Below are 13,727 nucleotides of genomic sequence, written 5' to 3' on the forward strand. Positions count from 1 at the left end.
GACAGCTTGATGATTGCCAGTTAATATTTAAATCACCCAGAAAATATACTTCTCTATTGATATCACATATATTATCAAGCATTTCATACATATTATCCAGATACTGACTGTTAGCACTTGGTGGTCTATAGCAGCTTCCCACAAGAATTTGCTTTAGGTGAGGCAGATGAACCTGTAGCCATATTATTCCAACAGTATTTAATATTAGATTGTCTCTAAGCTTTACAGGAATGTGGTTCTGAATATAGACCGCAACACTGCCTCCGTTGGCATTTCTGTCTTTTCTGTAAATGTTATAACCATGTATTGCTACCACTATCATCAAATGTATTATCTAAGTGAGTATCAGAGATAGTCAGAATATGAATGTCATCTGTTACAAGCAAGTTATTGACTTCATGGACCTTGTTTCTTAGGCTACATATGTTAATATGGGCTATTTTTAGCACTTTTCTGGGTTGCTTGATTGTTTTAATGCTTTACTGGGAAGCTTATCAGAGGTAGACTTCATGTTATTTACATTGGAGCTGATAGTGCAGGGAGAGCTGCATAAAGTGTTGATCATACCCTGTCATCTCATGGTGACTGGCTGTTCCCCCTCATTAGCAGGGGAAATAACTGGTCTGTTAGTACTGTACTTTTTTTTTGTCAGAGCTGGTCCAATGACCTTTGGCCTACACTGAAAGGCTCTTTGTGTGGTGTTATATAATATGTAGGAGTAACAGAGAGGGTAGACACTTCACTTTTTGTATATTTCACTTTTGTTTATCCATTTCACTTGCTTTGGCAATGTAAAAATATGTTCCCATGCCAATAAAGCTCCTTGAATTTTAATTGAGAGAGGATAGAGGGGTTTTGCGTGAGAGAGTGTGTTAGAGACTGACTAAACGAAAGAGAGAGTTGAGAGGCAGCCCAGTGTTAATGATTCATAGGGAGACTAATGTGTTTAGTAGCTCCATTGTCTTACCTCTTTTCAGTCAGCTCTATGGGCTGAATTTCCAGGAAGATCAATTAGTTCCGGGACTTCTCCTCAATCGGCTCTAAATTTGTTTGTTCCCCACGATCTCACATTACTTTGGGGGAAATAGTATAAGGACATACTGTACGTGTTTTACACGTTTATACCTTCTGAATATATTTTTAAGCCCATATTTGTTGTCATGCTATTGGGTTATAAATACGCATACAGGGTATATATGCAGACGTAATGTATCCAAGCCCAGAATGAGTCCTGCAAAAAGTGTTTTATTTGACTAATCTGGGTTGACCATAGATTGTATAGGATATGACCCGAGTCTACTGCACACGGTCTCGATATGACCCAGGCTTTTCTGGCCTCTACTGGTCATAAATTGTAATACAAGTGGAGCTAAATAAAACTGTTGGTGACCTCCTGCCCACATAAAAACTCAATGTGTCTCATTGTGAAGACAGGGAGAGTCTACCTGGGTTGTGTTCATTAGGTACAACAAATTGAAGAAAATGTATAAAAAAAATCTAATTTCTGTTTTACATTGCGAAAGGTTTTCCATCCTGTGCACTTATGAACACGCCCCTGGAGTTTTAAGTGCTCAAAATCAGCCTGCAATAGCTAGGACTTTGACTTTGCAATTATGACTTTATAAAAGTGAATTTATACAGTTACCCTGCATGCGTGTTTGAAGTCTGTTTGAAAAACAAAGCACACTTTCAGTGAACAAATTGGTTTTAATAATTAATAGGTGTACACAAACTTAATTCCCTTCAATAATAGTCAATATTTTTCTAACATAGTTCTCAATTTGAGAACTGACATTCTTCGAAAGGGGTTATACTAGCTAGATCTACGCAGGGTTTTCTAAAGCTAGCCAGCTTCAGTTAGCGTCCCATTCCAGCTCAGGCTTCATCCGTACTACTACGGTGGATATTTCTTGTCCGCCTGCCACTAACTCTAGCAGGCTTGTAACTGCGCGTGCCTGTCACGTGGCTAGTCAAACTCTTCATTGAGACAATGCTGCAACATCAATCCATGTCCACGTCAGTGCTGAAATCAAAATGAAATAAACTTTTAACAGCACCGTCTTTATTTTATTACTTTGGTGTGGTTATCAATGCACGATCACCTTATTTCCCACTCATATGATAAAAATAATTGTTAAGTCATAAGTTTTACTGTGAGTGAAGTTTCTAATGCATTTGTAATTTAAGTGTAATGTGCTAGGTATTTTAACATGACAATTTTTATTTACAAATAAAAACATTTGATTAATACAATATTTAATCAGTTGTCTTCCTCAAATTATTTAATTGGTCCTCGATTCGCGGCTCAGACACTTCATTCAGGATAAATGTATTTAGCCTGCTCCGGAGCAATGCCAAAGAAATTTACCAGGCTAAAATGTGAGCCACATTTGTGGTACTGGTTATTTCAAGTTGAACTCAGCATTGACCAAAGTTACCTCGCTAACCCCTCAAACTGCATTCGTAGTATAGGGCTCAGGTCTAAAATCTACAGTATATGCCTCTGGCTTTTTTACATTTTATATACAGTATAATCACACTTTTTTTCCCCCCTACCCTATCATCCCTACTCTGATTGGAGTAAATTAACGGACAACAATACTTCTACTGCTATTTATAGCTATTTTCGCTCACATCTACGGTACCTGTAGTTAAATAATAATTCCTAATTTCCTCTTTCTTCAAGTGATGGATTTTCACCCACAGTAGCCAATCCACCATTCATTGACTCCAACCCTCCGATGTCCACAGATATTTTATTTATTTAACCGTTATTTAACTAGGCAAGTCAGTTAAGAAAAAAATTCTTATTTACATTGACGGCCTAGGATCAATGGGTTAACTGCCTTGTTCAGGGGCAGAATGACAGGTTTTTACCTTATCAGCTCGGGGATTCAATCTAGCAACCTTTCGGTTACTGGCCCAACGCTCTAACCACTAGGCTGCCGCCCCAGATTTTTCCCAGTATGCCATTATACAATTTAATTTTGCATTAAATCCATCCATTTTACTGAATTACAAGGGCCCATAACTTCCCTATTTGTAACATTTCTACCGATAGTGCCCTAAAAATAAATTTCTTACCCAAGAGTATAATGATATTTCCCACTCACTGATCATGGTTTTTCAGATCCTCTAACATTACAGTTTGCAGGTCCATCTGAACCCTGATATTATGATAGAACAATCATTCCTGAACCTGACTCCAAAAGCAAGCCACTGAGGAACAGTATCAGAAAATGTTATCTTTATTCTGTTTCCTCGTGGCAGTCTGCACAAGGCTGACTATTCAATGCCCCATATATTGAGCATTATTTTTGTAGCAAGTATTTTATATAATAGCTTAAATTGAAATTAACGAAATGTGTCAATTGTTGTGACACATGTTTTTGTTGTTTTGGCACTCTACTCCAGCACTTTGGATTTGAAATGATACAATGACTGTCAGCTTTAATTTGAGGGTATTTTCATCCATATCGGGTGAACCGTTTAGAAATTACTGCACTTTTTGAACATAGTCCCATTGTAGGGGACCAAAAGTATTGGGACAAATTCACTTGTGTATTAAAGTGTCGTATTTGGGCCCATATTGCTAGCATGCAATGATTACTTCACGCTTGTGACTCTACAAACTTGTTGGATGCATTTTCTGTTTGTTTTGGTTGTATTTCAGATACTTTTGTGCCCAATAGAAATGAAATGGTAAATATATTGTGTCATTTTGGAGTCACTTTTATTGTAAATAACAATAAAATGTTTCTGAACCCTTCTACATTAATTTGGATGCTACCATGATTATGCATAGTCCTGATTGAATAGTGATGAGTGAGAAAGTTACACACACAAATACCTTATCACCAAGACATTACAAGAATGGAAGGTTATAATTGTTTTGGGGGGGTATGGTATTTGTGAAAGTGATGTTTTTTTCACGCATGATTTAAAAAAAGGATTCTCCTGGAGTCAGTAGAGCCAAGAATAAATATTTAAACTGCGATATCACTAGATAATTAATCAGGGTAATATTCTTGTAAATGGATAGGTTTTTCCCTCTCCAGAGTTTCAAGATTGTTTTTGAAATCAAAATTAGTTGCTTAACTTTTCCAGGATATATACATCAACTTCACCAACTGCCCATTTAATTGGGAGACCACATGGCAATTTAAAGTTTATCTTTTAGAGACCCAATCCATAATATAACACTTTTTAGTCCAGAGAAATTGGAGAAGTTATCCAGGTCCTCAACGAGGCACTTCAAGGTTGAAGATTGATGACTCAAGATAACTTCAAATCATTGGCCTATTGATACTCTTGTCTCTAATTCCTTAATTTTTAGCCCCTTAATGTTATCTTTTAAAGCTAACAGTTCAATGGCCATAATAAATAGTTATGGTGACAGAGGGCAACCTTGTTTTACGCCTCTTGACAATTCAAAGTTCTCAGAGAAGTAACCATTTATTTATTATTTTACATAAAGGATTGTTGTACATTACTTTTACCCATCTTATGAGAGATTCTCCAAAATTGAGAATGTCTTCCACTCTCACAAAAACACATAGAAAGCTAACAGGAGGGGGAAAATGATATCCAAGATATACAGAATATTATTGATATTAGACACAGCCCACAAAATGGGTCACATACCTCTCAATCGGGGACTCAAAGTGCTCCACAAATATTTTTTGGGTATATTTATACAATATGAGGTACCAGAGAACTACTTAAATTGACAACTATTTCTCATGGGACACTGAAACTTGCCAACCACCACATACAGATAACCACATAGGCTACATGCTTTCTGGAAACTCCCTCCCATTTATGAATTTTGACAATATAGGAGATGCTCTCTCAAACTTTTATAACTGTGGACAGATCATTCTTCCTTTGTTTGTTCAATAACACATCTGAATGGTCCTTATCATGGCTGCAAGTCTAAAACGTCCTGGTCACCGAAGGCATCAAGGGAGTGAAAGTTACATCAAATTTGGGCCCAGGACAATTGGACCACAGCACACTGTCCTATGCACTTGCATCTCTCCCATCTGACTGAAGCTTTCGCCACAATCGTGGCATCTGTATGGTTTCTCCTTGTGAGTCCCCCTCAAATGTCCTTTCATATGGGCATCCTGCCTGAACGCTTTCCCACAGACTGGACAGACAAAGGGTTTCTCTCCTGTGTGAACCCTGATATGCTCTTTCAGATGACTCTTCACTTTGAAACCTTTCCCACAGAGGTGACAGCTGTGTGGTCTCTCCCCTGTATGAGTTGTCATGTGGTCTCCCAGACCATTCCTTGCTGGGAACCCTTTTCCACAGACATGGCATCGAAATCGCTCATACAAAGCGCGTCTCTTCTTAAGTTCAGACAGCGTTCCTATATGTCTGAATGGTCTTCCTGTCTTTGTTTTCCGTTGCAGAGGGCCTCCAATCTCTGTTCCATGCATGTTTTCACTCGGAGCTGCAGAACAGTGTGCGTTTACTGCAAACATGAGCTGTGGGTCACTCATTAGTACTCCATAGTCCTCTCCTCCATCAGGTTCTGTTTTAATGTGTTCCACTAGGGTGCTTGATAGATTATTCGTCTCATTGTCCTCCACAATTTGGGTTTGGAAAAGGTGTGAGGGCCAAGGGTCCTGGACAAAATCACCTTTCACACAAGGAGGAGTGAACCCGAACTCTATGTTATGCCCATGAGTCTCAGGCCCTTGCATTTGCTCTTCTCCCAGATTGGTCCTGAGGTCCTGTTCCTCTGTACTTTCTGTGAGCTCTGAACTTTCCCTCCTCCACTCCTGCTCAAGGGGAACCTCTTCTTCAGAGACATGGAGCTGCCTAGGGTCTGGAGGGAAGGACAGGCAAATAAATGTTATTCAATAGATAAACATTGAAAATATTAATATGTCTAACTTCTTTGGGCTTAAATCCCGTTAACGGGATCGATTTGACAACATCCGGTGAAATGGCAGAGCACCAAATAAAAAATATTGAACTTTCATACATTCACAAGTGCAACACACCAAATTAAAGGTTAACTTCTCGTTAATCTAGCCACTGTGTCAGATTTCAAAAAGGCTTTACAGCGAAAGCAAACCATGCGATTATCTTAGGACAGCATCCAGCATACCAACACATGAAAATCAGATTTCAACCCACCAGGCACAATACAAAAGTCAGAAATAACGATTTAATTCATGCCTTACCTTTGAAGAACTTCTTCTGTTGGCAATCTAATATCTCCCATAAACATCACAAATGGTCCTTTTATTCGATTAATTCCGTCGTTATATCTCCAAAATATCCATTTATTTGGCGCATTTGATTCAGAAAAACACCGGTTCCAACTCGCCCAGCATGACTACAAAATATCTAATAAGTTACCTGTAAATGCGGTCCAAACATTTGAAACAACTTTCCTAATACAACTTTAGGTATTTTTTAACGTACATAATCGATAAAATTTAAGACGGGATAAACGGTGTTCAATATCGGATAAAAACAACGTGAAGCGCGTGACCTGGAGCGCGCATCAAAACAGAGTGCACTAGGCTGGACCCTCGTTCTGAACTGCCGTACTTCTTCATTTCTCTGAAGAAAAACATCAACCAATTTCTAAAGACTGTTGACAAACTTTAGAGTTTTCTACCCAAATCTACCAATTATATGCATATCCTAGCATCTGGGCCTGAGTAGCAGGCAGTTTACTTTGGGCACGTTTTTCATCCGGACGTCAAAATACTGCCCCCTAGCCCAAAGAGGTTAAAGGCCCAGTGCGTTCAAAAATGTGATTTTCCTTTATTTTATATACACTGAGTGTACACAATATTTAGGAACACCTTCCTAATATTGAGTTGCACTCCCCCTTTTGCCAATAGAACAGCCTCAATTCGTTGGGGAATGGACTCTACAAGGTGTCGAAAGCGTTCAACAGGGATCCTGGCCCATGTTGACTTCAATGCTTGCCACAGTTGTGCCAAGTTGGCTGGATGTATTTTGGGTGGTGGCCCATCCTTGATACACACGGGAAACTGTTGAGCGTAGGGCTGGGCGATATGGCCAAAATATCATATTTAGTATTTTTCAGTTTTGACGGTATTTTATGTTTTTGATTAATAAAAGTTCTACATTTGCTTTATGAGTAGTGCATGACCCTAGGGTGGCAACACATATATATTCTAAATTATTTCAATGGGTCTTTCTCCATTCGGATTGTTTTATACTGTTCAATTCAACTTCAACCTAAAATAATTTCCTGCATTTCTGGCACTCATTTGAGATCATTTCCACACTGCCACAATATGGGCAAAAAAAATAGGCCTTATTTTTAACCAAATATTGCAAATGTGATTTAGCTCAAAACACTTGGGTGAACTTTTGGAATCATGGAAATAGGATGTTTATTCTAATTCTATAGTTAGAATATAAATAATAGTGGCACTTTCAATACAGTGTTTGACATTAATGAGTTATTGTGACAGGGTAGGAACCAAAGTGATGTACAGTGTTTTCTAGGGGACCCTATAATCTTTGCCTACATTAAATCTTTATTCATTTAGCCAACATATACATGCTTCGTCTATTCCTCTTTGATTTAGAAGATACTGTTGCTCAAACAACATGCTGATTTAAGCCTCCACCAGTACTGGTATCAGGCTGTATTAGCTAGCTACGTTTACTCTGACTCAGTACTTTTATTAGCTAGGCACTAACAGACAATAGCCCTATTTGGTAAAAAAACAAGTCCATATTATGGCAAGAACAGTTCAAATAAGCAAAGAAAAATGACAGTCCATCATTACTTTAAGACAGGGAGGTCAGTCAATACGGACTTTGAAAGTTTCTTCAAATGCAGTCGCAAAAACCATCAAGCGCTATGATGAAACTGGCTCTCATGAGGACCGCCACAGGAAAGGAAGAGCCAGTTACCTCTGCTGCAGGAGATAAGTTCATTAGAGTTAACTGCACCTCAGATTGCAGCCCAATAAATGCTTCAGAGTTCAAGTAACAGACACATCTCAACATCAACTGTTAAGAGACGACTGCGTGAATCAGGCCTTCATGGTCGAATTGCTGCAAAGAAACCACTACTAAAGGACACCAATAAGAAGAAGAGACTTGCTTGGGCCATGAAACACAAGCAATGGACACTAGACCGGTGGAAATCTGTCCTTTTGGTTTGATGAGTCCAAATTTGAGATTTTTTGTTCCAACCACCGTGTCTATGTGAGACACAGAGTAGGTAAACGGATGATCTCCGCATGTGTGGTTCCCAACATGAAGCATGGAGGAGGTGTGATGGTGCTTTGCTGGTGACACAGATTTATTTAGAATTCAAGGCACACTTAACCAGCATGGCTACCACAGCATTCTGCAGTGATACGCCATCCCAACTGGTTTGCACTTAGTGGGACTATCATTTATTTTTCAATAGGACAATGATCCAAAACACACCTCCAGGCTGTGTAAGGGCTATTTGACCAAGAAGGAGAGTGATGGAGTGCTGCAACAGATCACTCGACCTTAACCCAATTGAGATGGTTTGGGATGAGTTGGACCACAGAGTGAAGGAAAAGCAGCCAACAAGACCTCAGCATATGTGGGAACTCCTTCAAGACAGTTGGAAAAGCATTCCTCATGAAGCTGGTTGAGAGAATGCCAAGTGTGTGCAAAACGGTCAAGACACTTTGAAGAATCTCAAATATTTTGATTTGTTTAACACTTTTTTGGTTACTATATGATTCCATGTGTTATTTCGTAGTTTGTTTTCACTATTGTACAATGTAGAAAATAGTAAAAAAAAAAACTTGAATGAGTGTCCAAACTTTTGACGGCTACTGTATGTGTTCTAAACATCCATGTCTAGTTGCAGGGGTTTCATTTGAACTAAGAAAACACTCCATTATTAAATTATAATTTGCTCCATGAAGTAATCCAACAATGTGGACTCTGCCATCTTGTCTATTTCAAATCTTCTCTCACTGAGGGAGTTCTATTAACCTGATTAACCTTGATTCATACTGGTGCACCGGCCTATGGCCAGTGACTGGCAAAAGTGGTGAGTGAGGAGCGCCCTTCTCAAATCAAACAGTAATCTGAGCCGCTCGGTCATGTTGTCAACAAGGCACTATTGTCCATCGTCCAGGAACATGCATCTCTAAATGGGGTAAAACAACATTGGAGGCGGCTTATGGTAGAGAACTGAAAAGTAAATTCTCTGGAAATACCTCTGGTGGTCATTCCTGCAGTCAGCATGCCAATTGCACGTGCCTTCAAAACTTGAGACTACTGGCATTGTGTTGTGTGACACAACTAGACACTGCACATTTTAGAGTGGCCTTTTATTGTCCCCAGCACAAGGTGCACCTGTGTAATGATCATACTGTTTAATCAGCTTCTTGATAATCTATCCACCTGGCAGGTGTGGCATATCTTGGCAAATGAGAAATGCTCATTACTAGGGATGTAAACAAATGTGTGCACTAAATTTGAGAGAAATACACTGTGCGTATGGAAAGTTTCTGGGATCTTTTATTTCAGCTCATGAAACACAGGACCAACACTTTACATGTGGTGTTTATATTTTTGTTCAGTGTATTATAAACCATTGTCCACATGGTGAAATCCCTGAGCAGTTTCCTTCCTCTCTGGCAACTGAGTTAGTAAGGAAACCTGTATCTTTGTAGTGACAGGGTGTTTGTACACCATCCAAAGTGTAATGAATAACTTCACCTTTCTCAAAGGATATTCAATGTCTGCTTTTTATTTTATTTTTACCCATCTACCAATAGATGCCCTTCTTTGCGAGGCATTGGAAAACCTCCCTGGTCTTTGTAGTTTAATCTGTGTTTGAAATCCACTACTCAACTGAGGGACCTTACAGATAATTATATGTGTAGGGTACAGAGATGAGGTAGTCAGTCAAACATCCTGTTAAGCACTATTATGTGTGAGTCCATGCAACTTATGTGACTTGTAAAGCACATTTTTGCCCATTAACTTATGTATAGTTTCCCATAACCAAAGGGTTGAATACTTGTTGATTCAAGACATTTCAGCTTTTAAATGTTTTATTTGTAAAAATGTCTAAAAACAAAATTCCACTTTGACATTGAGGTATTGTGTGTAGGCCAGTAACATAAAATGTAAATTTAATCCATTTTAAATTCAGGCTGTAATACAACCAAATGTGGAAAAAGTAAAGGGGTGTGAATACATTCTGAAGGCACTGTTCCAGCCAGCTGGAACAGTAATAACGTCTGACTAGGCCATGGTTCCCCAACTGCCCTCCCGTGGGACGAATTTGGTCCGTAGGTGATTTTATTTCCCCCGCCCCCCAAGTTTTCAGCGCAAAAACGTTACATTTTTTAAATTGTTCGACATGACTGTAAATATGTTCCAAAGCTTTACCCCGCATAATACAAACACTAGTATGTGGACACTCCTTCAAATTAGTGGATTCGGCTATTTCAGCCACACCTGTTTCTGACAGGTGTATAAAAATCGAGCACACGGCCATGCAATCTCCATAGACAAACATTGGCAGTAGTATGGCCTTACTGAAGAGCTCAGTGACTTTCAACGTGACACCGTCATAGGATGCAACCTTTCCAACAAGTCAGTTAGTCACATTTCTGCCCTTGTCAACTTTAAGTGCTGTTATTGTGAAGTTGAAACGTCTAGGAGCAACAACGGCTCAGCCGCAATGTGGTAGGCCACACAAGCTCACAAAACGGGACCGCCGAGTGCTGAAGCGCGTAAAAGTAGTCTTCCTCGGTTGCAACAGTCACTACCAAGTTCCAAACTGCCTCTGGAAGCAACATCAGCAAAATAACTATTCGTCGGGAGCGTCATGAAATCGGTTTCCATGGCCGAGCAGCTGCACACAAGCCTAAGATCACCATGCGCAATGCCAAGCGTCGGCTGGGGTGGTGAAAAGCTTGCCGCCAATGGACTCTGGAGCAGTGGAAATGCGTTCTCTGGAGTGATGAATCGCGCTCCACCATCTGTCAGTCCAACGGACGAATCTGGGTTTGGCGGATACCAGAAGAACGCTACCTGCCCGAATGCATAGTGCCAACTGTAAAGTTTGGTGGAGGAGGAATAATGGTTTGGGTTAGGCCCCTTAGTTCCAGTGAAGGGAAATGTTAACGCTATATCATACAATGACATTCTAGAGTCAAGACGATTCTGTGCTTCCAACTTTATGGCAACAGTTTGGGAAAGGCCCTTTCCTGTTTCAGCACAGAGCCCTGAACTCAACCCCATCTTACACCTTTGGGTTGAATTGGAATGCCGACTGCGAGCCAGGCCTCATCACCCAACATCAGTGCCCAACCTCACTAATGCTCTTGTGGCTGAATGGAAGCCCCAGTAGCAATGTTCCAACATCTAGTGGAAAGCCTTCCCAGAAGAGTGAAGGCTGTTATAGCAGCAAAGGGGGGACCAACTCCATATTAATGCTCATGATTTTGGAATGAGATGTTCGATGAGCAGGTGTCCACATACTTATAGTCATGTAGTGTATATGTGATCGTACACAAATGTACAAAAGCAAAGTTTGAAATGATTATGTTTTAGTCAAGTATTATCTGTTTGGGCTTCTTGCGGTCAATTTGCAGTCTACAAATGATTTGTAATTAAGTTCCGGCCCCCTGACCAACAATCGGCCCGCCGCTGAATTCAGTTGATGATCCCTGACCCTGGGGACGGTATTTTTAATCATAGCAAGCATCGCGCGGGCAGTGAAAGAGAGTAGGCTACAAAGCCAGTCAAACAGTACATTGAAATAGTCGCCGTTACAAACCTGCTCTATGTAACTTGACTTGAGGTTTAATGACCATATCCAACATTTTCTGTAAACGTTCGTTCTCTTCCTTCGAACGGGTGATTTCTTCTTGATATTCCACTATCGTCTTTTCAACTACTCCAAATATCTCTACAGCAGCCGCTGTCAATCGCTCGCGCAGAAACATATTGAGCAATTGCATTTTTGACATATTGTAAATACACTGTTGCTTGTATTTTATTAGCAAGGTAAATAAATAGAATGCTTTTTTTGTGTGCCAGTCCGAGAGCCCGGAAGTAAACACTGCTAACTCTACTATTTACAGTGCGTACACGGCAACCCAATACCGCACTATACCGCCACCTGTTGTCCGGAGTGGAAACGAAGTCTTTTTATTTAACCTTTATTTAACTAAACAAGTCAGTTAACAATGACCACCTACCAAAAGACAAAAGGCCTCCTGTGGGGATAGGGGCTGGGATAAAAGATAAAAATAAAATAGGACAAAACACACATCACGACAAGAGAGACACCACAACACTAAATAAAGAGAGACCTAAGACAACAACATAGCATGGCAGCAACACATGGAAACACAGGATGGTAGCAACACAACAAGACAACTACATGGTAGCAACACAACATGGCCGCAGCACAACATGGTAGCAGCACAGAACATGGTACAAACATCGACAAGGTTTCTTCGACTTCCATTTCTCCTCCTGTCTTTGATCCGGCTTACACTTTTCTACCATTCTTCTTCAACTAAACCATCTCCCTTTTTTTCTAAATGTTTTACCATTTCAACCTCACCCTCTTCCTTCCTCTCTTTCTTCGACCTCCTCTGCCTCTCTCTTTCTCTCCATTCCTTCTCCGTAATCCAAGTATACATCTCCTTATCTTTTATTTTTTGTTCAAATGTTCAGCACAGACCACACTCTCAAATCGCTATTTCTTCCAAACCCACTAACCAGACAGGAACTTGTGCTGCACCCTGGCTATTGGTTAACTGTTTGGTAGCTCCAAAGACAGTAAGAAACTCTCTGGTCACTGTCCTAGTACTGCATGACTAGGTATGCCCCTTTCCCTTTCACTAATGTGAAGCCAGCTGAATAGATAGTTGAATCCTGATTCAGTGTATTATAATGGCATGACTTTGGACTGTTTGAAACAAACTAAACCAGTGCATGCAGACATGTTGAACAGTATGATGTCTGTCTGTCCAGTTGCTAGTGAAGAACCTGCAGTTTAAGGATGGGAAGATGATCGCGGCGGCAAGGTACTTCAGCTCGGGGAGCAGCGCTTCTGTGGAGCTCACTGAGGAGGAGAAGGCCTTCGCTGAGCAAATGAGGGTGAGAAAATAAAAAAGTACTAACACTTTACTATTGAATCTATCTCTTACACTGATTTTTCAGCTAATTTGAACAAGGTTTTAAATGTAAATGTTGATCTCTCACCTTAACCCTTGATAAACTGACTCCAGACCAGTGTTTACAGTGTTGTCTTGTCCCATTTACAGGGTGTGTGGAAGAGCATCCTGACTAACGTGGATGCCATCGAGGACTCCACTGACTTCTTCAAGTCTGGGGCTGCTTCTATGGACGTGGTCAGGTAAACAACACACCAGCATGGACATCTAAAAGTTCAAAGGGTGTAAGTCAATGGGTTTTAGACAGTACGCCAAGTGGGAAATGTTTTTTCTATCAATGATTACGATGAAAACGGAAACGCATTAAAGCAGCTGGAGTTGAACGCCACCTCTTCCCCATCCACCACTCCCTTCATCCCTACCTCACCTCTACCATCTCATTCACCCCTACCACCTCCTTCATCCCTGCCTCACCCCTACCACCTCCTTCATCCCTGCCTCACCCCTACCACCTCCTTCATCCCTACCTCACCCCTACCACCTCCTTCATCCTTACCTCACCCCTACCATCTCCTT

At 40.4% G+C, this 13,727-nt stretch overlaps 2 protein-coding genes across 5 annotated transcripts in view; one reads left to right on the forward strand and one right to left on the reverse strand.

Moving 5' to 3' along the window:
• LOC115150147 (cytosolic 10-formyltetrahydrofolate dehydrogenase) overlaps window positions 1-13,727 on the forward strand; it is a 39,428-nt gene that overhangs the window by 11,717 nt on the left and 13,984 nt on the right. For all 4 annotated transcript variants that reach the window (XM_029693114.1, XM_029693113.1, XM_029693115.1 and 1 more), the window contains 2 exons: window positions 13,009-13,134; window positions 13,302-13,393. In XM_029693114.1, the coding sequence (XP_029548974.1) occupies window positions 13,009-13,134; window positions 13,302-13,393 (218 nt within the window). The remainder of the gene's footprint in view (window positions 1-13,008; window positions 13,135-13,301; window positions 13,394-13,727) is intronic.
• LOC115150150 (zinc finger protein 227) lies at window positions 1,688-12,153 on the reverse strand. Its single transcript, XM_029693119.1, has 2 exons — window positions 11,801-12,153; window positions 1,688-5,839 (listed from the first exon to the last, which is right to left on the reverse strand). Exons 1-2 carry the CDS (start codon window positions 11,991-11,993, stop codon window positions 4,977-4,979), a joined length of 1,056 nt encoding a protein of 351 aa, XP_029548979.1. The 5' UTR covers window positions 11,994-12,153; the 3' UTR covers window positions 1,688-4,976.

Source organism: Salmo trutta, chromosome 16, assembly GCF_901001165.1.
Source record: "Salmo trutta chromosome 16, fSalTru1.1, whole genome shotgun sequence".
Lineage (NCBI taxonomy): Eukaryota > Metazoa > Chordata > Actinopteri > Salmoniformes > Salmonidae > Salmo > Salmo trutta.